The sequence below is a fragment of the Eubalaena glacialis genome, chromosome 13, assembly GCF_028564815.1.
Source record: "Eubalaena glacialis isolate mEubGla1 chromosome 13, mEubGla1.1.hap2.+ XY, whole genome shotgun sequence".
Lineage (NCBI taxonomy): Eukaryota > Metazoa > Chordata > Mammalia > Artiodactyla > Balaenidae > Eubalaena > Eubalaena glacialis.
Window position 1 is genome coordinate 21,461,544 of NC_083728.1, and position 24,718 is coordinate 21,486,261.

Genomic DNA, 24,718 nt, shown 5'->3' on the forward strand with positions numbered 1-24,718 from the left:
ACATACTGGGCCTTCCGTTACTATGGATGAACTGTGTGTGAGCCTATCTAATGCCAGTCCTTCCATTTGGGCAGTAGTTGCCAATCCCCCTACCACTAACCTATGTCTCTCCAGCAATTCCCTCCTCTTTCCTGGATCATCAATTTCCCTGCTTTACTGGTTCATTCCTATCAGCATACAAACATGCTGTAATATTTTTCATCCTGCAAACAACACTCTCATGACCCTACATCCCTCTAGAGCTTCCTCCCCATTTCTGTCACTTTTATAGCATAAAGCCTCAAACAAGTTGTCTATACTTGCCATCTCCAGCCTTCCTCCCATTCTGTCTTGAATCCTGTCCAATCAGGCTGATTCCTACACTGGCCAACCAAAACCTCTTGTCAAGATCATCGTGAGGGACCTCCCTGGCAGTCCAGTGGTTAAGACTTTGCCTTCCAATGCAGGGGTTGCAGGTTTGATCCCTGGTCGGGGAGCTAGGAACCCACATGCCTCGCGGCCAAAAAACCAAAACATAAAAAACAGAAGCAGTATTATAACAAGTTCAATAAAGACTTTAAAAATGGTCCACATCAAAAAAAAAATCTTAAAAAAATAAAGATATTGTCATGAGCTCCACGGTGTTAAATCTAATAGCCAATTTTCAGGCCTCATTTTCTTTGTGTAAATGAGAAGACATATATATAACTGTAAAGTGCTTCATAAATGTGGGACGTTACCATTATCATGTATCAATATACTTTTTTAAAATAAATTTATTTATTTTATTTTTGGCTGCATTGGGTCTTCATTGCTGCACGTGGGCTTTCTCTAGTTGCGGTGAGTAGGGGCTACTCTTTGTTGCGGTGCACGGGCTTCTCATTGCAGTGGCTTCTCTTGTTGCAGAGCACGGGCTGTAGGCACACGGGCTTCAGTAATTGTGGCATGTGGGCTCCGTAGTTGTGGCTCGCGGGCTCTAGAGCACAGGCTCAGTAGTTGTGGCGCACGGGCTTAGTTGCTCCGTGGCGTGTGGGATCTTCCTGGACCAGGGCTCGAACCTGTGTCCCCTGCATTGGCAGGCGGATTCTTAAGCACTGTGCCACCAGGGAAGTCCTCAATATACTTTTTTAAATGGATGAATGTCCGCTGCTACAAAGATACTTCTGTTCTTCCCCTCTCTCCCCATACCCAGCCTGTTTATGAAATTTTTCAAGCCCAAGTGTGGAGATTTCTGTGTGTCCCTGCTCTGGCAGCCAGCATCCAGAAGGGTCCAAGACAGCATCCTTTTTCATCCTCTTCCAAGACACCAACAAACTTCTGTATGTGATGAAAACAATGACCACTGTCTGGGGCTGTGCAACCATAGAGTTTGTCAATCTCTCTATTGCTTAAGGTCAGAAGTGAGAATAACCACGGTCTCACCTGCTGAATTGTTGTAATAATGTGAAGTAGTATGTAGTATTTTACTTCCCCACTATAAACTGTATGAGGAGAAAGACTGGGGTGGAGTGGGGAGAAGAGGATAGGACAGGTCAGTGCACTCCAAGAAGAGAACAGAAGAGAAGGGCAGCCCTGTTACATATAAATGTGTCATCAGACAACCATTTGAAAGTGTGGGGAAAAATGTTATACGAGCTATTATAGGGCTCCATGTTAATTTCAAAAGAAGCATTTGACAGAGTGAAGCTCATTTTCAACCACCCTTCTTTTCTTGACTTCACCAGGTTTCACCTTCTTGCAGTCTAGAAAGATACCTCTCTGTATCTGAGCCCTCAGAGCTCCCTCTGATTCAGGGGCCAACTGGGAGAGCCCTCTGTGGTGGGATCAGGGACCTGGAACCCTCCCCTGCCCTTTATCCCGGGCACTACCGTTTTATGAATTCAAATCATTAGGGTTCAAGCAAGCTCATAGCAATGACCACAGCCACACTAAACAGGTGTTATTAAAAGGGATTTAATAATCTTAATTAAAAACTCTTAACAGCGAATTCTGTCACAGGCCTTGGCAGCTGGAAGCAACACCAGGGGTGCGCCCCTCTGGGATGTGGTCGAGCCACAGTCTCGAACACGGGGCTCACCACTGCCGCAATGGCGTGGTGCTACCTGGAAGTTACTTCAATACAATATCAAAGATCCACAAGGATTTTTTTTAAAAAAAGTTTTAAATATATTAGACTCTCTTGATTGCCATTTTTACACAAAGCTGCTGATACAGTATACAGAGTTTTAACTTTTTTTTTTTTCACATAAAATACATTTTTCTTAAATGTTCTCTGTACATCAGTGGCTTCTGGTCTGGTGAATTATTGCGGAGGGCTGTGGGTCTGCAGACTTTTCCTGGGTGCACAGAGCCAGGCCCCGCACTGTGGCACTTGCAATGCCCATGGGAAGCAGGCCCTCCGGCCAACTGGCTAACAAGAGACTGTCAAGGAAAGCTTCTAGCAGAGGCCGTCACTTCTGCGGAGTCACCCACTGACCACATGACTCTTTGCTCTTATGTGCCCTGGGGGAGGGGAGGCTGTCCCCAAGCCACAACAGCAAGAGTTAAATACAGTCCTTCTGGGCATCCTGTAAGGAGCGCCCTTCTGGAAAGTGTCCCAGTATTCTGCTCTGGGAAAGCAAGTGGGAGGGAGAACTCAAGATCAAAAGATATCTGACACCAACAGCCAAAATGGTCTCATGTTATTACAAGGCCAGCAAACTGGTGGGTAGGACAGGGGACACAGCTTTGTTAACTTTTATAAGCCTATTGAAATTGATCAAACAGTACAGAGCAGTTTCACCAATGCTGCATATTTGATGGAGAATTACATCCTGAAGTCTTCAGAAGACCTGGGCTTAGGGTGCACTCAACTTCCTGGAGCTACTCTCAGGCCAGAAACTCACTCTCTGGTGATAGCCACCAATTTTCAGTTGTTTGGGGCATAAGGTGGGAGCAAGGGCCAGAGCTCACAGGGAGCCATGTGGCACATGCTTTAGAAGTAGCCTCCTTTAATCTGCCAGGAACTGCCACCAGGCCTGGGTCTAAGCGGGAGCTGGGCATCTGGTCGACCTTGCCAGCTTTCTCCCTGCTCCTTGATCCACACCTGCCAGGAATAGAGGCAGACTCCTGAGGAAAGTTTTCGATATTAAAGGAGAAGCTCCTTTTCCTCCTAATATCCGTTGGTGGGGCAGGAGGACTAGGTAATAAATGAGCAAAAATGAGGAAGAGACGATGAGCTTAAGAACCTGAGATGCATTTGGCAACAAATTCCAGACTCCTTGTTCTTCTAGACACTGACTTCAAACTGGTATTATACAGTGGCTGAAAGATGCTGGCCTAAAGGCAGTTATCCTTGAAAGTCCCAGGTGGACTTGGGATGGTATCTGCCTGGAACCCAAGATCCAGCATCTCCATTTAGTGGCAAATGTTATCCCGGGGTGGTGATGTCAGCAGCTTCCCAGCTAAAGGAATTCATACTGTAGGGATTCTAGGAGCAGAAAAGCAAAGGGTTGCTGGACTAGGACGCAGCCTTTCTGTCTCAGGTGAATTGAATGGGGCTGCTGGTGCTCATGGTCCTCAAAGGATGGAAATGCAAAGAGCGATCTCCTCACTCCCTCATTCCTCCTTCATCCCCGGAACCTAATATAGTGCCTGGTGAGTCACAGCTACTCAATAAACTACATGAGTGAATAAATGAACGACCTTGGCCCCAGCTTGTCCCTCGACACCGAGGAGACCCACAGGGAAAGTTCCCCCGGGTACTTGAAGGGAATGGTTTATCCCTGACTGAAAACATGAGCTAAAGCCCAAGAGTCTGCAGTTGGCTCCTGTTAGGGGACCAGCTGGGATTCCCAGCCTTCTGGGTGGGAGAGGAATGGCCCAGGAGGCAGGAAGCAAAGCAGGAAGGAGGGAATAGCCAGAAGGGCTCAGAGCGGGCAATAAATACCTTCAGTCTCTGGCCCCTGAGCAAACAGATCTGAAAACTTAACACAGCTCTCGCCTAGGAGCGTGTGTCTTCCCTCAGCACCTCCCAGCTCGCAGCTCAAGTCGGCTCAAGAGGAATTTCAGTGTCAGTCTGATCTGAACACTATTTTAAAGCCTAAAAGGTATGTGTGTTTTGCATCATCCCTGCCCTGCTCCAGCCATAGGATGAGATGATGGAGAGTCAGCCCCAGACCCCAGGGATGTGGCAGGCGTCACGCACACGACCTGCCTTTCCACCCTGGCCTGGATCTGTCCTGGAGCTGGGGTGGGAGTGGCCTGGTGCTGTGACTCTCCCTGCATCCAGGAGCACTGTTCTCTGACCCAGCTGCCCTGCTCCTGGTAAAGCATCAGCAAGGCCCTTGGGATCCAGCTCTGCCTCTGGGCTATGGGAGCCGTGGCGGCCACAGTGGAGGACTGGGACAAACAGGCGACCTCATTACTAGGACTGTGGCACAAGGGGGCCACAGTCCTCCAGCCCCAGCCTCTGACCCAGATGTCCCTCGGTGAGAATTTTTCATAAGCTCAGAAAGAAAAGGGTTAAAGGAAACCCAGATTTGTCCCCCAGATTCCAGAATCTGGACCTCAGGGGCCCCTTCAGAGCTCTAAAGAGGTAGTTTTAGACGAGTAAAGGGTGCACAGAGCAGGAAACAAACCTGCAGTTAGTTAGTTATACCAGGAGGTTTTGGCTGAGCCCGTGGACAGCGCCCAACTCATGGGCAACAATTGCAAAGGGGCTCATGAGAGAATGCAGTGGAGAGGTGGCAGGCAGCCTGTCCCTCCCCAGCATCAGAAAGGTTGGGGCTATGAAATAGTAGAGCTGGGGCAAGACCCAGCTACAGCCCCACCACCGCTCTCCTGAATGCAGTGCAGGGTGTTGGACCATGTGCACCTTGGATTTTCAGCCTTGGGCTGTCACCACTCTGGCAGGAGCAGGATGGGAGCCCCCGGGCCAGACAGGAACTCACAAGGGCCAACTGGCAAACCCGTCTCACCAAGCATTCCAGAAAAAGCAAAGCTGGGCTGGGAGTGCTGAGCATTCACTCTGGGAGAGGCAGGGGCCCCAGCAGCCCCCCACTGCTCAATCTGATGGCTTAGTCTGAGCAGGGCCGGCTGAGACAGGCTGGACTGAAATCAGCCGAATATTCACAAAGGTTGGCCAGGGCGCTGGGCTCTGTCATGGTTACCAGAGATGTCTGCAGAAATTAACAACATGAACTCGCCTCTCTCCCTGGAAAAGCCCTTCCAACTGAAGTTTCTCGCTTAGCTTCATTTGTCCAACACCAGTCAGTAAAACCTAGTGATCGTGATACTGTTCAGGAAAGAAAGCTAATTCAGTGGACCCCCTTCCCAACCTGGAGCTTTGTAGCCTAAAAGAATTCTTTTATCAAATGCACTTTTGGAAACACTACCTTTGTTCTCTCTCCCCTCCATTTTTTTGATGCTTCCATCCAAGAGCAAAATATGATTTGGATTATTCCAGGATTGGAATAGCCGGGTTTTCCATCTCGGCCCCTGGGCACTCACACAGCTGGCACTTGGCACAAGCAAGGCTGTGGGGAGCAGGCCTACGCCCATCTCATCCACGCCATGTGGGTGCATAGCTCCCTCTGGACGCAGAGAGGACCTCCTGCTCCTGCCGGATGTGGATGACGATACCAAACCCTGGTAGGGCTCTGGGCAGGATGACAGGTATCAGCTTAGCAGGCCTCCTCCCCTGCTAAAGCCATGTTGGCAGTGGCGACAAAACTCTGAGTCTTAACTTCAATCCTCTTGGGAAGAGCCCACAAATTCTCAGTCCCACCTGCTTCCCATGAGCCCAGCTGTGTCATCCCTACACATGTTGATTGTGTGTGCGTGTGTGTGTGTATTGATATGTCACATGTGAGTACTGGTCCAGAGAAGCCTTTACAAACAACAGAACTGGAATCCCAGCCCGCCCTCCCGAAATCTGACAGCAGGATGAGTCAGGAAGCCACTATGGGCCTTGTTTTTGATGGCAGACAATGCGGCAAGAAGCAGAACGGTGGGAAGTGGTGATGCTATGGGCAGCTGGCTGAGAGGTGAGGTTAGCCTTCCTCTGGAAAGCAGAGCCCACCTCCCTCCAGCTGCCCTCTGAAGCCTCCCCAGCCAGGGCTGCTGCGCTGGCCTGGATTCCAGGGACCCTCTCCCCAAAGCATCCCTCTCCTCCATCCCTCAGGGTCTAGGAGATGCGGCAGCAGCCGTGGACCTTCTCCTCCATCTCCTCCATGGGGGCCTTGAACTTCAAGAGTGGGGGGTCTCCACTGGTGACTGTGTAATACACCGAGGTCCCATTGCTGCTGTACGGGGAAGTTCTGCCTCCGATCAAGGGGGCCTTGCCTTCGCTGCTGCCCTCACCCGTCCTGGCCATGCCGCTACCCAGATGGGTGCTCAGGAAGGGGTGGCTGAGCAGCTTGGCTGCAGCCCGCTGCCGCTTCAGCTCCAGAAGCGTCTGGGGGCTCTGTTCCTTGTAGCCACTCCAGGGCGGGGTGGCATCGGCCATGCCAGGGTTGCCATAGGCCATGTTGTAGTCCGGCACCTCATGCACTTTCCAGACGTCCCCGTTGGACAGTGCATACTGGTAGGTGCTGACCGGAGCCCGGAGACCGTTCTCAACAGGCACGTCCATTTCACTTCGTGGGATCTTGGTAGGAAACTCGGAGAGCAGCACGGGCTTCTCCAGCCTGGGGTTCTTGAGGGTGAGAAGGACAACGTTACCAGCTGGCTGGAAGATCTGAACCCATACCCCACTTGTGCCTCTGCTGAAAGCATGATTGTTTGGGCCTGTCCTCATCCGTTTTCCCTACCTGGGTAATAAGACCTCTATTTTCCTTTGGGGAACTCACCAATCTATGGGTTTAGATAGAGTTGACCAACTCCCATCTTTGCTCCCAGCGAAAGACCATGACCCCAGGCCTGGCCAATCAATAAACTCACTACAGGAATTGGTTCAGAGGTGGGTTCCCAGTTATATAAGCCAATGCATCTCTTTTTTGTGTAAGTCGATTTTAGTTGGGTTTTTGGTCACTTGTAATCCTTCCTTTTATCCCCTGGTATACCTCCACTACAAATGGAAGAGGCTCTTACCCAGAGATCTTTTATACCCAGAAATCCCTGGGTAATAAGAGCTTTAAAAGTAGCTGCAGCCTAGAAACTATGACTAAAAGGTAGATTCATCTGACAGTGACAAAAATATAAAGCATAGCAAAAATCACAAAGTCAAAAGACACATGAAAAACTAGAAATATATTTACAACCTATAAGACAGAAAAGGGACTAATTTCAAATTTATAAAGAGCTCTTAAAAGTCCATTTGAAAAAGCCCAACTACCCAACAGAAAAAACAGGCAAAGGACATTAATATGCAGATCACAGCAAAATGTAGATCTATATAGCATATAAATATAGGAAAAATATTCAATCTCACAAATAGTTAATGACATAAAAATTTAAACAACAAAATATCATTTTTACCCAGCACATTGACAAATTTTAAAAAAATATTTATTTATTAATTTATTATTTATTTTTGGCTGCGTTGGGTCTTAGTTGCGGTACGCGGGCTCAGTAGTTGTGGCGCGCGGGCTTAGTTGCCTGGATCCTGACCAGGGATCGAACCTCTGTCCCCTGCATTGGAAGGTGGATTCTTAACCATTGGACCATCATGGAAGTCCCAACAAATTTTTTTTTTTTTGGTTGGCGGGGAAGTGCACTGAGTGGCTTGTGGAATCTCAGTTCCCTGACCAGGGATCAAACCCGGGCCTTCGGCAGTGAAAGCGCAGAGTCCTAACCACTGGACTGCCAGAGAATTCCCGACAAATATTTTTAAAGTTTGTTATTATTCAGTGCTTGCAAGGGTGTGCGAAGTACACAGGAGTGTCAACTGCCACAACTTCTTTGGAGGACAATTGTCACACCATCCACCAAAAAAAAAAAAATTTTTTTTTTTAAGAAAAATATATACTTTGCACAAGCAAGCCCATTTCTAGGACTTTGTTTCACAGATAGATTCCTTCAGGGGAGCATGGAAACCATCATTAGGCAGGTGGGAAATTATGGCAAGTACTTGTATTAGACTGTTCTGGAGCTGGTAGGAAAAAATGAAGGAAGTCTCTATGTGCTGACTTGTGATTCCAAGAATCTGATTTCTTGGAAAGATCTCCAAGAAATATATAATTAGATTAAAATATGGTAAGGAGAGGGATGCTTCCCATAGAAAGTTTCCATTTATGTGTGTGTTTCTTCTGTTTATTCAGTGGCTTCTTCTGAACTATGCAGGCAAACTGATGACATACGGGATGGGGGGATGCAGATTCTTGATGGTCTAAATCAGTGCTTCTCATACTTTCATGTGCATATGAGTCACCTGGGGCTTTTGTTAAAATGTATATTCTGATTCACTAGGTCTGGGTTGGGACCCAAATTTCAGCATTTCTAACAAGTTCCTGCGAATAATTTGAGTAGCAGGGATGGAAGACACTCGTTCTCAGCCTTGAGTGCATATTGGAATCATCTGGGAGATTTTAAACACTTATACAATGCCGATCTGAAAAGCAACATACTGTGTGATTCAATCAACATACTGTATGATTTTGGAAAAGGCAAAACTTTGGAGACGGTAAAAAGATCAGTGATTGCCTGGGGTTGGGAAGGGATGAATAGGGAGCATCAGGGATTTTTAGGGCAATGAAAATATTCTGTATGACATTTTAATAATGGACACATGACATTATATATTTGTTAAAATCCATAGAACGTACAACCAGAAAAGTGAACCCTAATGGAAACTATGGACTTTAGTTAATATAATGTATCAATACTGGCTCATCAATGATAACGTGTATACTACACTAAAGCAAGAGGTTAATAATAGTGGAAACAGGGGGGCATGATAACGAGGGTATATTGGAACTGTCTGTACTTCCCACTTACTTTTCTTATTTTTTTTTTGGCTACATCGCAGCGTGTGGGATCTTAGTTACCCGACCAGGTATCAAACCCATACTCCTGCAGTGGAAGCGTGGAGTCTTAACCATTGGACCACCAGGGAAGTCCCCCCCACTTATTTTTCTGTAAACCTAAAACTACTCAAAAAATAAATAAATACATAAAGTCTATTCATTAAATAGATAAATAGGGACTTCCCTGGTGGCGCAGTGGTTAAGAATCCGTCTGCCAATGCAGGGGACAAGCGTTCAATCTCTGGTCCAGGAAGATCCCACATGCCGCGGAGCAACTAAGCCCGTGCACCACAACTACTGAGCCTGCGCTCTAGAGCCCGCGAGGCACAACTACTGAGCCCGCGTGCCACAACTACTGAAGCCCGCACGCCCGTGCTCCACAAGAGAAGCCACCGCAATGAGAAGCCCGCGCACTGCAGCCAAGAGTAGCCCCCGCTCGCCGCAACTAGAGAAAGCCTGCGCACAACAATGAAGACCCAATGCAGCCAAAGATAAATAAATAAATAAATAAATAAATACATTAATTAATTAATTAATACAATGCCTGAGTCCCAAGCCTGGAGATTCTGATTTAATCAGTTGGGACTGCAGCCTGGACATCAAGTTTTTTAAAAACAAAAACAAAACACCACCCCAAGGTGATTTTCTTGTACAGTTAAGATTGTGAACCACTGGTTGAAGAGACGGGGTTGTCTTATCACTGCTGTGCCTGCTATCAGTGAATCAGCTCTGCCAAAACTATGTACCCAAGCCAGCCCTGGGGGTTAACAGCACAGAGCCTTGGCAGAAACCTGACTTGGGAGTCAGGCTGAGAAAATACACCGTTAGATCAGTGGTTCTCAAATTCGTGCATGCATCATAATCCTCTGGAGGGCTGGTTAAAACACAGAGTGCTGGGCCCCAGCCCCAGGGATTATGATTTGGTACATCTGGGGTGGGGCCTGAGAATCTGCATTTCTAACAAGTTCCCAGGTGACACTGACACTGCTGGTCCAGGGACCACACTTTGAGGATCCCTACCTTATAGACTATCACGTCCTTGACAGCACCTAAGACCTTGAAAGGTAGTAGGAACAAAAAAGGAAGGAGCTTTGAGCTTTGTAGCTGTATCCTGTGATCTCCTTGTTCCCTCTGGGGCTGGGACAGGGACCCTGGACCCTGACAGTTTCCCTGGGACAGGACTTCTGAGCACCTGGGAGAGGACTGCCTGCTTCTGGCTATGCCATCTCTGTACCCTCTCTTCTCCTCCCCGGTCTGAAACCCCAGCCCCTGAGGCCAAGTGGCCCATCTGATTGCCTTCACTCAACCCCAAACTGGAGCCTTGATGAGGAATCCCCAGAAATTAACAACAACAACAAACTCAGGCCTAACTCAGGCTGGTCTCCAGCATCCATATCCCCCCACCCTATTCCCTACAGGGCTAATGGTTTATGAAACTCTACATCAATGAGCACTTCTGAGAGAATCCTGGGGCCTGTGAGATCTGAATAAACACAAGGAAAGGAGCAGGCGTGGAGGAGGAGGGGCGGTTGCTTCCCTGAGGGTTTCTTTAAGAATCTCAGTCTCTCCTATGAATCAATAAGGAAAAGATAAACAACCCATCAAAAAAGGGCTAAAGAACAGATGAAGCACAAAGAGATAACCAGCTGGCCAATAAGCACAAGAAAAGGTTCAACATCATCCACCATCAGGGGAAAACAAATTAAAAATTTGAGCTACACAGCAACCCCACCAGGATGGCTCACACGAAAAGAACTAACTATACCAACAGCTGGCAAAAAAAGGTGCACTCACTGCTGAAGGGAGAGCAGACAGGTACAACTGCTTTGGAAAACTGCTTGGCAGGATCTATGAAAGGTACATATCGCCTACCCCGTGACTCATACCGCATTCCTGGGTAAATACCCTACAGAAAACAGTGCTTGTGTCCACCAAAAGACACATACAAGGATGTTTGGAGCAGCTTTATTCAAAATAGCCCAAGCTGGAAACAACCCAAATGTCCACCAACGGACGAATGGACACATAAATTGTAGAATATGTAAATAACAGAATTTACGGAGCAATGAAAAAGAATGAACTGCTGCTGAATGCCACCACGTGGAGGAATCTCGGAGACACAAAGAAACCAAACACAAAGGACCATAGACTGCCTGGGTCCATTCGTATGCAGATGCAGGTGCAAAACTAATCTTTAGTGCTCCAAGTTAAATAGTGGCTACCTTTGGGGTGGGAGAAGTCCTTGGAAAAGGGAACATGGGAGCCTTCTGGGGTGACAAAAATGCTCTATACTTTCATCGGAAGGTATGCGTTTGTAAGTTTATTGAAAAATGCATTTAAGATTTGTGTAATTTACACAAGTTACACATCAATCACAAAGAAAAAATAATTAAAGCATAGCTGGGAGGCATTTGAAATGTGATTCGATTTTGATCTACAACTCTTTTCTCTCCCAACCCCCAAGCTTAGGGAAGAGGGAAGACAAAAGCTTCACGTGTGCCGGCTCCATCCCAGCCAGTGCTTTGATGGGGATTCTCTTGAGTAGGTGCCTTCTCTCCAGCTGGCAAGACAAGCCCTCATGTGACCTCCCTGTTCACGCAGGGAAGCAGGGTCCCACTGAGACATTTTGCATCCCTCCAAAGCAACACTTGCTAGAAATGTTTTCAGCCACTCATCGTGTAATGGAAGAACCACAAAGGCAGACCCCTACTGGTACGGTCAGCCTCTTCCTTCTTGTCCCCAGCAATTCTGCTCTGGTCCCAAACCTGCTCACTCCTCTCAGCAAGGCTGCAGCCATGCGTGGACCTGAGTGTATCGGTACTGAGTCGAATAGTGTCCCCCCAAAACTCATACCCACCCCACATCTCTGAGTGTAACCTTATTTGGAAGTAGGGTCTTTGCAGGTGTAATCAGTTAAATTAAGATGCGGTCACATTGGATGAGACCTAGAGGGGTGGGATAGGGAAGGTGGGAGGGAGACGCAAGAGGGAGGAGATATGGGGATATATGTATATGTATAGCTGATTCACTTTGTTATACAGCAGAAACTAACACAACATTGTAAAGCAATTATACTCCAATCAAGATGTTAGGAAAAAAAATAAAAAGATGAGGTCATACTGGATGAGGGTGGGCCCTAATCCAATGACTGGTATCTTTCTAAGAGAAAACAGAGATACACACACATATACAAGGAAGGGCATGTGAAGACAGTGACTGGAGGCCTGCTAGCAAAAAGCCAAGGAATGCCTGAGCCGTCAAAAGCTAGGAGAGAGGCATGGAACAGATTTCCCTTCCGAGACCCCAGAAGGAGCCAACCCTGTTGACACCTTTATTTTTAGACTTCTGGCCTCCAGAACTGGGAGAGAATACATTTCTGTTGCTTCAAGCCACCAAGTTTGCAGTAGTTCGTTACAGCAGTTCTCAGAAACTAATACAGCATCCTCTTAGGAAAGTGGTTTAATGCCCAGACCATTGGCTCCTCCTGGAGCCGGCTTCCTAGACGTCCTGCCAGCTCCTTACTATTTTTCAAAAATTTTCTTCCAACCTGATGTCTCAACACAATTCTCAACATCTTGTTATATTTCCCCCGAAGAAGTTGTAGTGCCCTCTCTCCCAGGGTGGCTGCCCTACTAAATCTCTCTTCTGGGAAGCCCAGAACTAAATCTCTCTTCTGCTGGAGCCCAAGCAGGCACATGGTGATCACTCACTCCCTGGCAATTATGAGTCCCTACTGTGTGCAAGTCTCCCAGCTCCGACACGAACACACCCTACGCTTGCCCCATTAACCATGGTAGCTGCCCACATCAGACAGGATCCAGCTGGTTTAAGGGCACTGGCCAGCTGACCTCCCTCTGAAGGCTCTGAGATGAAGAAGCAACACCAGGCTGGGGCCCTGTCCCCCTCCCATGGCAGTGACCAAGACGGGGGCCGGGCAGGAGGCAGGCACTCACCGGGTCCTTATTCTCTTGGTCTGTCCTGGTCTCCCTGATGTCCCCATTGTAGGTGGAGGTCCGCTGATCCTCGGCTGCGCTCCTCTGCTGCCATAGTATGGCCTCTCCCTCATACTCCTTCCTGTACAGGTTGGTTCTGTCCGACAGGCTGGCTCGACGCACCACCTTCCTAAGGGGAGTTGGCGGGGGGGGGATGCTGAGAGGTTGCATCCAGGCACCATGGGTGGGAGCATCCTCGGGTGCCCCGGCTGCCCTGCCCCTGACTCACCCGCGGCTGCCCGCACTGGACGTCCTCCTGCTCAAGGATGACTTGTGCCTTAACTGCGACTTCATGATCACGTCGTGCTTGTGTTTCAGCTCCAACAGCAGTACCTTGAACTCTTCCTCTTCACACAGGTCTGAAGGGGCAAAGGAGCCCATGGTGGGGGATAGTGCAGGGGGCTGTGGCCCCTGAGGGCCCTCCAGACCAGAGGAGCTACCACGCTAACCCACTGAAAACTCCCAGCATCTTTTGGGACATGGGAGGAGGGGAGAAAACAGTGCCAGCCTTATTTCCTGGGCTACGACTCAATCCTTAGAGGAGTGTAAGAAGAGGAAACCCACGTCCCATGTACAGTCCCAATTCCCAGTTATGACTGAAGGATTCAGACACCTTTGATAGCTTCCAAGAGGAGTCATTAATTCTCCACAAAAAGTATCAAGAGAAACAAGCAGGTACCCCATGTAGCCCAAGCAAGAACTTATGAAAAGATGCTGAAATCATACATCCCTACCCACTCAATCCACTTCATCCTTTAATTCAGCCGTCTACCTATTTGCTGAAGCAGTCATCCATCCATAGACTCATCCTCTACGCACCCACCCTCTTATTCATTCATACATACATTCATCCACTTATCCATCCATCCATCTATCCATCAATCTACCACCCATTAATTTATTCATTCATCCAACTATCCATCCACACACCAACTCACCATCTATCCAACCATATATTTAACCATTTATCCTCTATTCATCAAAAAATCGATGAATGCTTATGTATGCACCAAGTGTTGTCCTGAACTTACCTATTGGCATCTCATCCATGGACGTCCTAGCACTGAGACTGGCCCCATGGGACACCAATAACTCTGCCATCTGCATCTGAAACACAGGAAGAAGCCCAGGTTCCCCCCTGCCCAGGGCTCAGAAAGCCTAGGAGGTGGAAAGAGTGTTCAAAGCTTCTTAGGATGTGATCCAAAGAATGGTGGGGCAAAGTTGACTCCCAGGGAAGGCTCTGCCCCCTAAAGCCAGGAATCCCAGCAAATGCAATGGCTTGACACCTCCTCCAGCATGTCTGGGCCATACCAAGGGACAGAAGAAGGAGTCAGCTATAACTCCAGAGCTGTCAGGTGTTTAAAGAGGAATGGTGAAAGTCACAGAGATTTCTATCTGGGAAACAAATGGAGAAACTATTCAAGGCAGAAATGTGGGGAATTTTCCAGCAAATTGGATTGTCGTCTTGTTAGGACACAACTCGTCAATCATTTTTGCAAACTCCCTAGGTCATTTCATATCCCACATACTAGCCGTAGCCAACACCCTAAGTGGGTCTTGTGTTCTTTTGAACCAACTTCCAGCCCAAAGGACAGCAGGTTGACCCTGTGCTGGCCTCCTTCACAGCCCTGTGGGTGACAACTACCTGTCCCCAGAAGGCAGCCGCGTGCAGGGGTTCCCAGCCATCCCAGTCCTTCACATCCACGCGCACCCCGTGGTCCAGGAGGAGCTCGGCTGCCCGCAGGTATCCATTGGCTCCAGCTATGTGCAGCTGAAGGAGAGGAAAGACGTGAGCATTCCCCATGGGGCTGGTCCCTCATTTGGAGGCAGGAGAGCCCGTTCCCTGACCCAAGTCCCAGATCATACTTGGGGCCAGCAGAATGGAATAGAATGAGGTGGAAATACCAGCCACATTACAGAGCATTAGTAAGTCTGCAACATGGAACTAGAAGGTAAGGCAGACAGGCAAGCCTTTCTCCCCTGTCTTCAAGCCCTATAGTTAAGGCAACAGAATTTACTGAGTCCCTACTCTGCATTGAGCCCTGTAGAAGGGGTCTCAGAGGTCCAATAGGGTGGTTTTAAAGTATGTCTACAAATTCTTTGACACATCTCTCTTTAAAAGATGAAGCTTAGGGAATTCCCTGTGGTCCAGTGGTTAGGACTCCACGCTTTCATTGCCAAGGGCCTGGGTTCAATCCCTGGTCGGGGAACTAAGATCCCGCAAGCCATGCAGTGCAGCCAAAAATAAAATTTTAAAAATTAAAAAAAAAAAAAAAGGTGAAGCTTAATGCCTCGCTCCTTGAATGTGGGCCAGAACAAGTGACTCACTTCTAACAAATAGGATGTGGTGAAGTGGTGGTGTGTGATTTCTGAGGTTATAAAAGTCATTGCTGCTTCCACCTTAGGCTCTCTTGCATCAGTCACTCTAGAGGGAGGCAGCCATCATGTTGTGAGGACCCTTAAGCAGCCCTAAGGAGAGAGCCTAAGAGATGAGAAACTGAGGCCTCCTGCCGACAGCCAGTGCTAACTTGCAGCCATGTGAGTGCACCATTTTGGAAGTGAGTCCTCCAGCCCCGGTCAAGCCTTCAGATGGCTGCAGCCCTGGTTGACATCTTGACTGTAACCTCATGAGAGACTCCATGCCAGGGCCACCCAGCTAAGCTGCTCCCAGTTCCCTGACCTACAGAAACGATGTGAGATAATAAATATTTATTGTTGTTTTGAGATGCTACATGTTGTGTTAGTATGTTATACAGCAATAGATACCCAATACATCCAATAAGGGAAAGCTCATGTTGAGGCCCCATCTCTCCTACCTGGCACCATTTAAGGTCTCTGGTGATGGATACCACCTTGCAGACCTCAGTTGTCCACTTGCCCAATCTCCCAGAAAACACATAAAGTACTTAGCATGTAACGAACCCTCAGTAAGTGATGAACATCCTTAGAGAGCCATAAGTGATGACAAGATGCACTGTGGGAATGGATGGAGGAGCGAGAAGGAGACGAGGCAAAGAGAAACCAAATGCCCAGCCAAGGTGGGAGACAGGTGAGAGCCCAAGGAGGCCAGCAGAAGCCAGGCTGGGAGGAAATCAGAGTGCTCTCCGGGGGTGCCAAGGTCTGGGGCAACAGAGCCCCAGCCAGTGGGATGGGGAAAGCATGGCCTTCAGAACAGAGCCCTGATGGCCAGATGCTGCATCATCCTGGGGTCAGGGTGCTGTAAGGTTCTGGCAAATGGAGGTTTTCCTTTATTTTTTAATTTGTAGAAAAAACTCAGGGTGTGATCTGGTACAGGCACACGTGAAAGTTGGTATCATTATCTGATTTATAAATATCTGCTGCTTGCCAGTGGTTGAGAATGACACACAGCTGGCCAGCCAGACATTACAAGCTGTGGGGTCACATACATGGCTGGGAATAAAAAGGTATGACTGGGAGAGAAATATTGGTGGTTTTTTGTTTTATTAAAGTACAGTTGATTTACAATGTTTCAGGTGTACAGCAAAGTCATTCAATTATACATACATACATATATATATATATTCTTTTTCAGATTCTTCTCCATTATAGGTTATTACAAGATATTGAATATAGTTCCCTGTGCTATACAGTAGATCCTTGTTGTTTATCTATTTTATATACAGTAGAGTGATGATAATGTTAATAATAATAATGTGTTAATCATTAGCATCTATTGAGAGTTTACAGACTCTGTGCTGAGCGCCTACATGCAGAATCTCATTTAGTCCTCCCAACAATGCTTAAGGAAGGTACTATTCATCTCCCCACTTTACTGGGAAGACCTGAGACCTAGTATGTGCCCGGCCCATGTGGGTGAGCCACTATGAGGCTAGGCCAAGCGGAGCAGACCCCTGTGTCTAGAGGGCTGAGCCACAGACCCAGAGGAGCTCCAGCTACGGTGGGCAACTCCCTGATACAGACTGGCCATGACTTCATACAGCGTTCATGCAGTGTTCAATCCAACTACCTGACTCTATCCTTGAGTTCTGGGCTGAGCAGGTGATCTGAGCAGGGACCTTGTTCATAGAAAAGGGCATGAGGTACATAAACCTAAAAATAGAACTACCATATGATACAGCAATTCCACTGCTGGGTATATATCTAAAGAAAATGAAAACACTAATTGGAAAAGATCCATGCACCCCAGTGTTCAAAGCAGCATTATTTACAATTGCCAAGATATGGAAGCAACCTAAGTGTCCAGCAAAGATGAATGAATAAAGAAGGTGTGGTATATAGAGACAATGGAATATTACTCAGCCATAAAAAAAGAATGAAATTCTGCCATTTGCAGCAACGTGGATGGACCTAGACGGTATTATGCTTAAGTGACATAAGTCAGACAGAGAAAGACAAATATGTTATCACTTATATGTGGAATCTAAAAACTAAAACAAATGCACGTATATAACAAAACAGAAACAGACTCACAGATATAGAGAGGGATGGGGGAGGGGCAAGATGGGGTAGAGGATTGAGAGATACAAACTATTATGTATAAAATAAATAAGCAACAAAGATATATTGTACAATACAGGGAATATTGGCTATTGTTTTCTCGGAACTTTAAATGGAGTATAATCTATAAAAATATTGAATCACTATGTTACATGCCCAAAACTAATATAATATTGTAAATCAACTATGAAATAAATAAATAATTAATTAATTTTTAAATTAAAAAAAAAAAAGAAAAGGGCATGAGGCAGAGGGTAGGGCTCAGGAACAGGTAGGAGAAGGCCAGTTGTCACACCTGGGCCACCAGGTCAGGCCTGAGGGACGGTGAGGGAACTTGGTACTGCTGAGCTCTACCTGGTGAGCTGAAGACTCTGGAAGCCCCGAGTGCTCACGATCACACAGATCACAAGCCTAGGGCAGGGCCCAGCCATGGGCACGGTTGGGGATGGTGGGGTGGGCTTCCAAGGCCACGCTCCAATTTTCAGTTTAGAGGCTGCAGAAGCAGCCCTTCCGCAATACGAAGCTGTATCATGCTATGAAAGCCTATGAAGAAAGATCAAGAAGGTTTCCCAAGTCACTGACACTTGAGCTGAAAGGGTGAGTGGAGCTAACAAGGCAGATTAGAGAGAGAGAAGGTTCCATTGTTCTCCATCTCCAGGGTCTAGTACTGCATGCGGCATAGAGGACGTGGATGGGTTGGCGAACCGATGGATGGATGGGTGAACCAGTGATGAATGGGTGCCTGGGGGTGTCTGGGCTCTGAAGTCAGGGAACCCAGAGGAGAGTCTGTTGCAGCAACATCAGGGACAGCCAACGAGGCAAAGCACTGGGGTGGGAGAGGGGACACTAAGGCAAGGGAATGAACAGTGCAAAGCAAGATGACCTGGGTGAACAGATGAACATGGCACCAGTCCTTAAGCAGGAGACATCACAGGAGGAGGCGGAAATAATGAACTCAGGATGGACACCTGGAGCTTGAGGTAAAGGAGAAACTTAGAGACAGAAGAGGCGAATGGCAGAGCCAAGCCTCCCACCCAGGGCTCCCGACTCCCAGCCCCAGCTTCTCAAAGCGGCTGAGCCCCGCTCTACTAACTTCCCACATTCCAGGGGCACCCCTGGCCCTAAGAGGTGGGGGAGGTCCAAAGCCATGGAGAGGCCCCAACTGTATAGGCTTGGCCTCCACCGGCACTGGCCCAGTTCAGTTCTAGCTGGTCTGGGTTCTGGTCCTGACCCCCCAGCCCAATCCAGCCTGGCCCCTCTCCTCACCAGTGTGGCACCCTGGGCATCTATCCAGTCAAGGTCCTGGCCGGCTGCTATCATACAGTGAATGTCCGACATCATCTGCTGCTCAGGAGCTGCCCGCTTCTCATTGATTTTCTCTTGGGTGATGCCTGCAGTGGGGAAGGGGGGATTGAGTCAGCATTCCCAGGCAGAGAACCCAAGGGGGAGGGGAGGGGGGGCAGATTGGGGAGGCATGGCTCCTGTCCCCCAGGGTCTGCCAGTCAAGGGGGTAGATAGATATGCTCAGAGATCATTTCTCCCAGGCCCAGTGAATGCAAACACCACGTGTTGGGCCACAAACAAGGTCCATTCCTGCCTGGTACCCAGTCGGCATTGTAGTCATATTGATTACTGTTACACACACAGTTCTTCTACCCCTACCATCCACCTACCTGCCTCCAATTGCTCAAATACCCAGCTCCATCTCATCCTTTAGGTCCAGCCTGGACCACCTCCTCAGCTGGCCTCCCCTGACCACTCTATTTGACCAGGTCTCTGTTAATTTCTTCTATTTTGTCTACAGCTGTGTTTGCAGCACCAGGCACGATGCTCAATGAATCTTTATTACGGCAATGACTGAATTACTGAACATATAACTTTTGAATGGAGAGCTGAATAAATGTGTCCCTCGAGATTGAGGGACACAGAAACACATTTTCAAGCCTGAATCTCTGGCTAAAAATTTAAGTGTTACTAGCAGCTGCTAATGGTATTTAAGGAGAGAGTGATCTGCTCTGAAAAAAAGGTCCATGAGATCAAGCATTCTTGGATAGAATTCAGGGGAGGTCTATAAACTTGAAAGGAGAAAAAGAATGACCTGTTTATTTTCATTAACGTTTAAATGAAATGTAGCATTTCCTTCCATTAGAACGTACGCCAAATTCACAGTAGAATTGGCAGTGCCTGTGACTTTGTCACCAACAGAAACTGTAGGTATTTTCATATCATGTTATCTTATTATTTCATGAATCAATAACGTTTCTATTTCACACATTTAAAAATATTTCGGAAGCTCTACTTTAATAGAAGTGGTTTCCTTTATAATCCTATGGCTTTGATAACTGCATTTAAAAATATTATTCTGAGAAGGGTCCATAGATTCACCAGATTGGCACAAAAATTGTTAGGAAGTTCTGCAGGTGAACAAGGAAAGTGTCAGGGCCAGGGAATGGGCAGACCAAAAGGGCAGTTCCCGCAGCCATCTGGGAAGAAACACAAGCGCAGAGCCCGGGCAGGACCTTGGACTGCAGTCCAGGGTCTGGATTTGAGATTTATTTGTAAAGAGGAGGTCCTTCAGGGGTATGCACTGGGGTGGCGGGTGTGGGCAGATCTCTCTGATTGCTGCATTCATTTCCTCTCTGAAGCTCACTTGTAAGCTGAGAACAGCCCACATCTTGTTTATCCAGGGTCCCTGGCAGCCCGCGTGGTGCCTGGCACAGAGCAGGCAGCCGCGAATGTTCTTGACTTTGTATTATTTTTCCCAAATGGGAATATATCTTTATTGTGAATGTTTCTTGAATTGAAATTGTCACAGCGAAGAAGAGACCAGGCCAGCTGAGGCCACCCGTGTGTGTGGTTGACACAGATGAGAGCAACACCCCCCCCTTGTGCACAGCACGTTTTCCAGGGTTGTTCTGTGTCCGCATCTTGCCCATCACATGGGTAACAACCATCGTGGGACCCCATCCCAGTTCCTGAGCACTGAGCAGGCGGTGGGCACATTGCTAGGTAACTCGTTCACCTGCACTGATGTGAGAGAGCCGCAGCCCCGCACTAAGCCCACTTCACGGCAGGCGGCCCCGCCCTTACCCTGGTACGCCATGCACGTCTCGATGACATCCAGGGTGGGCTCATCCTCGCAGAGGTCATAGGGCATGTTCCCATCGGAGTTGACGGCAAGCAAGTCGGCCCCACTGCAGAGAGAGGGCCAGGGTGAGGGCCAGGTATGTGCGCAGAGGGTTGGTCTGGCTGCCTCTACCATCCAGCCTCTCACTCCCACCCTACTATGCACCCCAACATCCACAGCCCGACCACGGTGCAGCCCAGCAAGGATAGCATCTCCAGGATCTCAGGGGCCCCAGGTGGGAAGGGGCCAAAATCCCAGGAGAGCTGTGCCAGCAGACTTCCCCCAGCTTCCCACTCTGTTGAACCAGCAGGCAGGCACTTGGGCACAGATGTCAAATAAGAAAATGCAACATTAATGGCAGCAGCACTGCTTCCCAGGCATCTGCTTAGAGCCAGGCTTGATCTAAGCCCTTTACACTCATCATTTGATATAATCCTCGTAATAGTCTTCTTGGTTCAGTATTATTGGCCCCATCTCACGCAAGGGAAACAAAGACTCAGACAGGTTCAGTCACTTGTCTGAAGTCACACAGCCAGGACGTGGGAGGGTAAAGACTCAAACCTGGCCCTTTCATGGGCCAGCTCTTTTCACTTCTCCTTGTCCTATTTCAGTCTTGGACCAAGTGCAGAAGTACCCTCAGCTATCCCCTACCTCCTCCTCTAAGTAAGTCCCTGCCCAAAAGGCTGACCAGGATAGGGACAGGGCAGAGCCTTGGGGCTCCATGGCAGAATCTGCCTTTTGGGCCACTGGTTGCTACGTGCATGGTTCTGGGATGCCCTGCGGCAGCATCACCCGGGCACCACTGAAATAAAATGCAGCTTCCTGGTCTCCACTCTGGACCTCCTGAAACAGTCTCTCGGGGGTGGGGTGGGTGGGGTTGAGGATTACGTAATTTAAACCCATGATTCTGGTACACATCGGTGCTGGGGACCCACTGTGCCAGGCTGGCACCACCCCATTCTCCTCTCGCACCATCCCAGATTGGACTGTGGCCACCTGATGCTCCTGCAGACTTAACCACACCCAGGCTCTCATCGGAGGTGTGGGCATGGGCCACCTGCCAGTCCTTTGGCCTAACAGCCCTCCACTGTGACCTCTCTGAGCTCCTGTGCACCCTTGGGTAAGCTAATCCACCTCTCTGAGCCAGGGCAGCATCTCTATCCCCCCAGTAGCCATCTGATGGGCCCTGGCTGCTCTGCTGAGACCTCTGCCAAAGGTCACCTGCCCTCGGCCACTATTCCTGAATCCCTGCACTCAGATGCTCTCCTGGGACCCCAACCCATGGGTCTCTTTCCGTCTTGGCTCTGGTACTGAAATCACCTGATTTCCTGTGTGGTTCCTCAGGACTTTAGCATCCCTGAGTGCTCAGTGCCCAGCACAGGGCTTGGCCCAGCTTGAGTGCCCTCCAATCATTAGATGAATTCAATTAAATACGCTTGAAATTGAATGGTGCCTTTTCTGTGTGTTTATAGAAACTAAGCAGACTAGAAGGAATTTCAGCATGGGAGAAGACTGTCAGAGCTCTATAGAGGGAAATGGCCTTATTCCTGGGAAAGGCATTGTTACGTGGTGTCCCCCAAAGCACGTTCTGCCCCAAAGAAATGCAGGTGGACATGATTTGGGGGGGCGGGGGCAGAGCCAAGGAAGTATGCTTGCTTTTTTTTTTATAGCAAGAGAAACAAAAATGGCAACAACACATAAGCATGGAGGAGATGAATTCAGACTCATGGGGACAGACAGAGAAAAAGAGATTGAAAAAAGAAAATGATACCCTGATACAAAGAGAGACGAAGACACTATAAGAAAACTACAGACTGATATCCCTTATGAACACTGATGCAAAAGTCCTCAAGAAAATACTAGCAGGGACTTCCCAGGTGGTGCAGTGGTTAAGAATCTGCCTGCCAATGTAGGGGACGCAGGTTCGTTCCCTGGTCCAGGAAGATCCTACATGCCTTGGAGCAACTAAGCCTGCTAGCCACAACTACTGAGCCCGCGTGCCACAACTACTGAGCCCGTATCCTGCAATTACTGAAGCCCGCGCGCCTAGAGCCCATGCTCCTCAACAAGAGAAGCCACTGCAATGAGAAGCCCGTGCACTGCAACGAAGAGTAGCCCCCGCTCGCCGCAACTAGAGAAAGCCTGCGCGCAGCAATGAAGACCCAACACAGCCCAAAAAAACCAAAAAAACAAAAAACCAGCAAACCAAATTCAGCAGCCTATTGGAAGGATTATACACTGTGACCAAATGGGATGTATGCCTGTAACACAAGGATGGTAAAATTTTTTTAAAAATAAATTTATTTATTTATTTTTGGCTGCATTGGGTCTTCGTTGCTGCACGCAGGCTTTCTCTAGTTGCAGCAAGCAGGGGCTATTCTTCATTGTGGTGCGCGGGCTTCTCACTGCGGTGGCTTCTCTTGTTGAGGAGCACAGGCTCTAGGCGTGCAGGCTCAGTAGTTGTGGCCCAGGGGCTTAGTTGCTCCGTGGCATGTGGGATCTTCCCAGACCAGGGCTCGAACCCGTGTCCCCTGAATTGGCAGGAGGATTCTTAACCACCGCACCACCAGGGAAGTCCCAAGGATGGTAAATTTTATGTTAGGTGTATTTTACCCAATAATATTGGGAGAAAGAAAGAGAATGAAAGGAGAGAGAGAGAGAATTAAGAGAGACACAGTGGAAAAGACAGAGTGAGACCAAGGAGGAAAGAGACAGAGATGGAGAGAAAACGAGAGAGAAAGACACAGGGATGGAAAGGGAATGTGGTGAGAAAGAGAAAGAGTGGCAGGCACCAAACGAGACAGAAAAAAAAAGAGAGAGAGAGGAGATGAAAGTAAAAAAAAAAGAACTTGGAAAAAACCAAAGGCAGAGGGAAGGCTGTTCTTGGGGGAGAGAGGGGCACGTACTACTGAACGAGGATTTTCACCAGGTTGATGTGGCCACAGGTGGCCGCGGCATGCAGGGGCGTCCACAGCTCGTTGTCCTTGGCGTTCACATTGGCACCGTGGGAAAGGAGCAACTTGACAATTTCCTCAAAGTTGTCAATGCAGCACTGCAAGGTGGACACAGGCAGGGTCAGCTCCCGGCAGGGCCCTGGCTCGTGACGAGGGCACACCAAGTTCCCCCCCGAGAGGCCGCAAGAAGGACAGCAGAGCCAAGCTGCCTGAGTTTGAATCCAGCTCCATTACGTACATGCTGTGTGATCTTGGGCAAGCCACTTAACCTTTCTGAGTCTGTTTCCTTGTGAGTAAGTTAATAATATACAAGATAAAAATATAAAGACAATCTAAAAATAAAGTCGGCTATAAGATGTTTTGCAAATGTTGGTGGAATGGGATGAAATTTGGAATGAGGCTTTAAAACCTTTTCTTTTTAATTTCAGAAGGCTTCCTTCCAACAAAACTGTATGGAGAACTCTTAGATAACCAATCAATTCAAGCAGGGCTGCTCGGGCTGAAGCAGGGGCATGTGCTGGTTGGGTGGGGATGGGAGTGATGGGGGAGATCCCCCTTGACAGCAGTGACTTCCTAGATCACAGTTTGGAATCTCTGACTTAGGAATTTCTGACCCAGAAGCTAGTTCTTGGGGAAGTCCCAAGTGACCAAGCCTCGCCCCCCAAAACCAAGCGCTGTGTGAGGCTCTAAGGGGCCCTAATACAGTCCCTGCGAGGAGACAGCCGTGTCTGTGCTCCTGCGTGTCCACACGTGGGGCAGCCCCAGGGAGAAGGCAGCCCCCAGAGAGATGCAGGGCTCCAATAGCCATTGGAGCTCCCAAACTCCAGGGACGGAGGGTGAAAGATTCCAAGGGGACAGAGGGGCCTCAAGCCAGGGCCATGAGCAGCGAAAAGTGAGGACAGAGGAAGTAGAAGACAGGAAACCACTTTACAGACTACAGGATGCATCCCAGGTGACCTCTGGAGAAGCCAGCAGGGGACAAAGTGTTCAGCACTGCCCATCCAGGGAAGCGCTTACCCCTCGGTACAATGGGAGATGTTGCAGAGTTATACTCAGAGGAGCAGAACAGTCACGTTCGCTTTTTAAAAAAATCCCTCCTCTGGCTGCATGTGGAGAAGAGATTGCGATCACAAGCTTTGCAGGGGAGAAGAGGCATGGTGAGGAACTATGCTGAAATCACCCATTTAAGAGATGATGGTGGTCCAACCTAGAGAAGTGACCGTAGGCCTGTGGAGAGGTGAC

General features: G+C 48.4%; 1 protein-coding gene across 1 annotated transcript in view; it reads right to left on the bottom strand.

Annotated features, from left to right (window-relative positions):
• Positions 1–5,905: 5,905 nt before the first annotated feature.
• Positions 5,906–24,718, bottom strand: part of PPP1R16B (protein phosphatase 1 regulatory subunit 16B) — a 96,799-nt gene continuing 77,986 nt past the window's right edge. Inside the window, exons 4-11 of the mRNA XM_061208950.1 lie at positions 23,429–23,574; positions 20,486–20,589; positions 18,662–18,786; positions 14,562–14,687; positions 13,948–14,023; positions 13,146–13,275; positions 12,878–13,046; positions 5,906–6,655 (exon numbers count right to left, since the gene is read on the bottom strand). Coding sequence (XP_061064933.1) covers positions 6,146–6,655; positions 12,878–13,046; positions 13,146–13,275; positions 13,948–14,023; positions 14,562–14,687; positions 18,662–18,786; positions 20,486–20,589; positions 23,429–23,574 — 1,386 coding nt within the window. The 3' untranslated portion in view covers positions 5,906–6,145. The remainder of the gene's footprint in view (positions 6,656–12,877; positions 13,047–13,145; positions 13,276–13,947; positions 14,024–14,561; positions 14,688–18,661; positions 18,787–20,485; positions 20,590–23,428; positions 23,575–24,718) is intronic.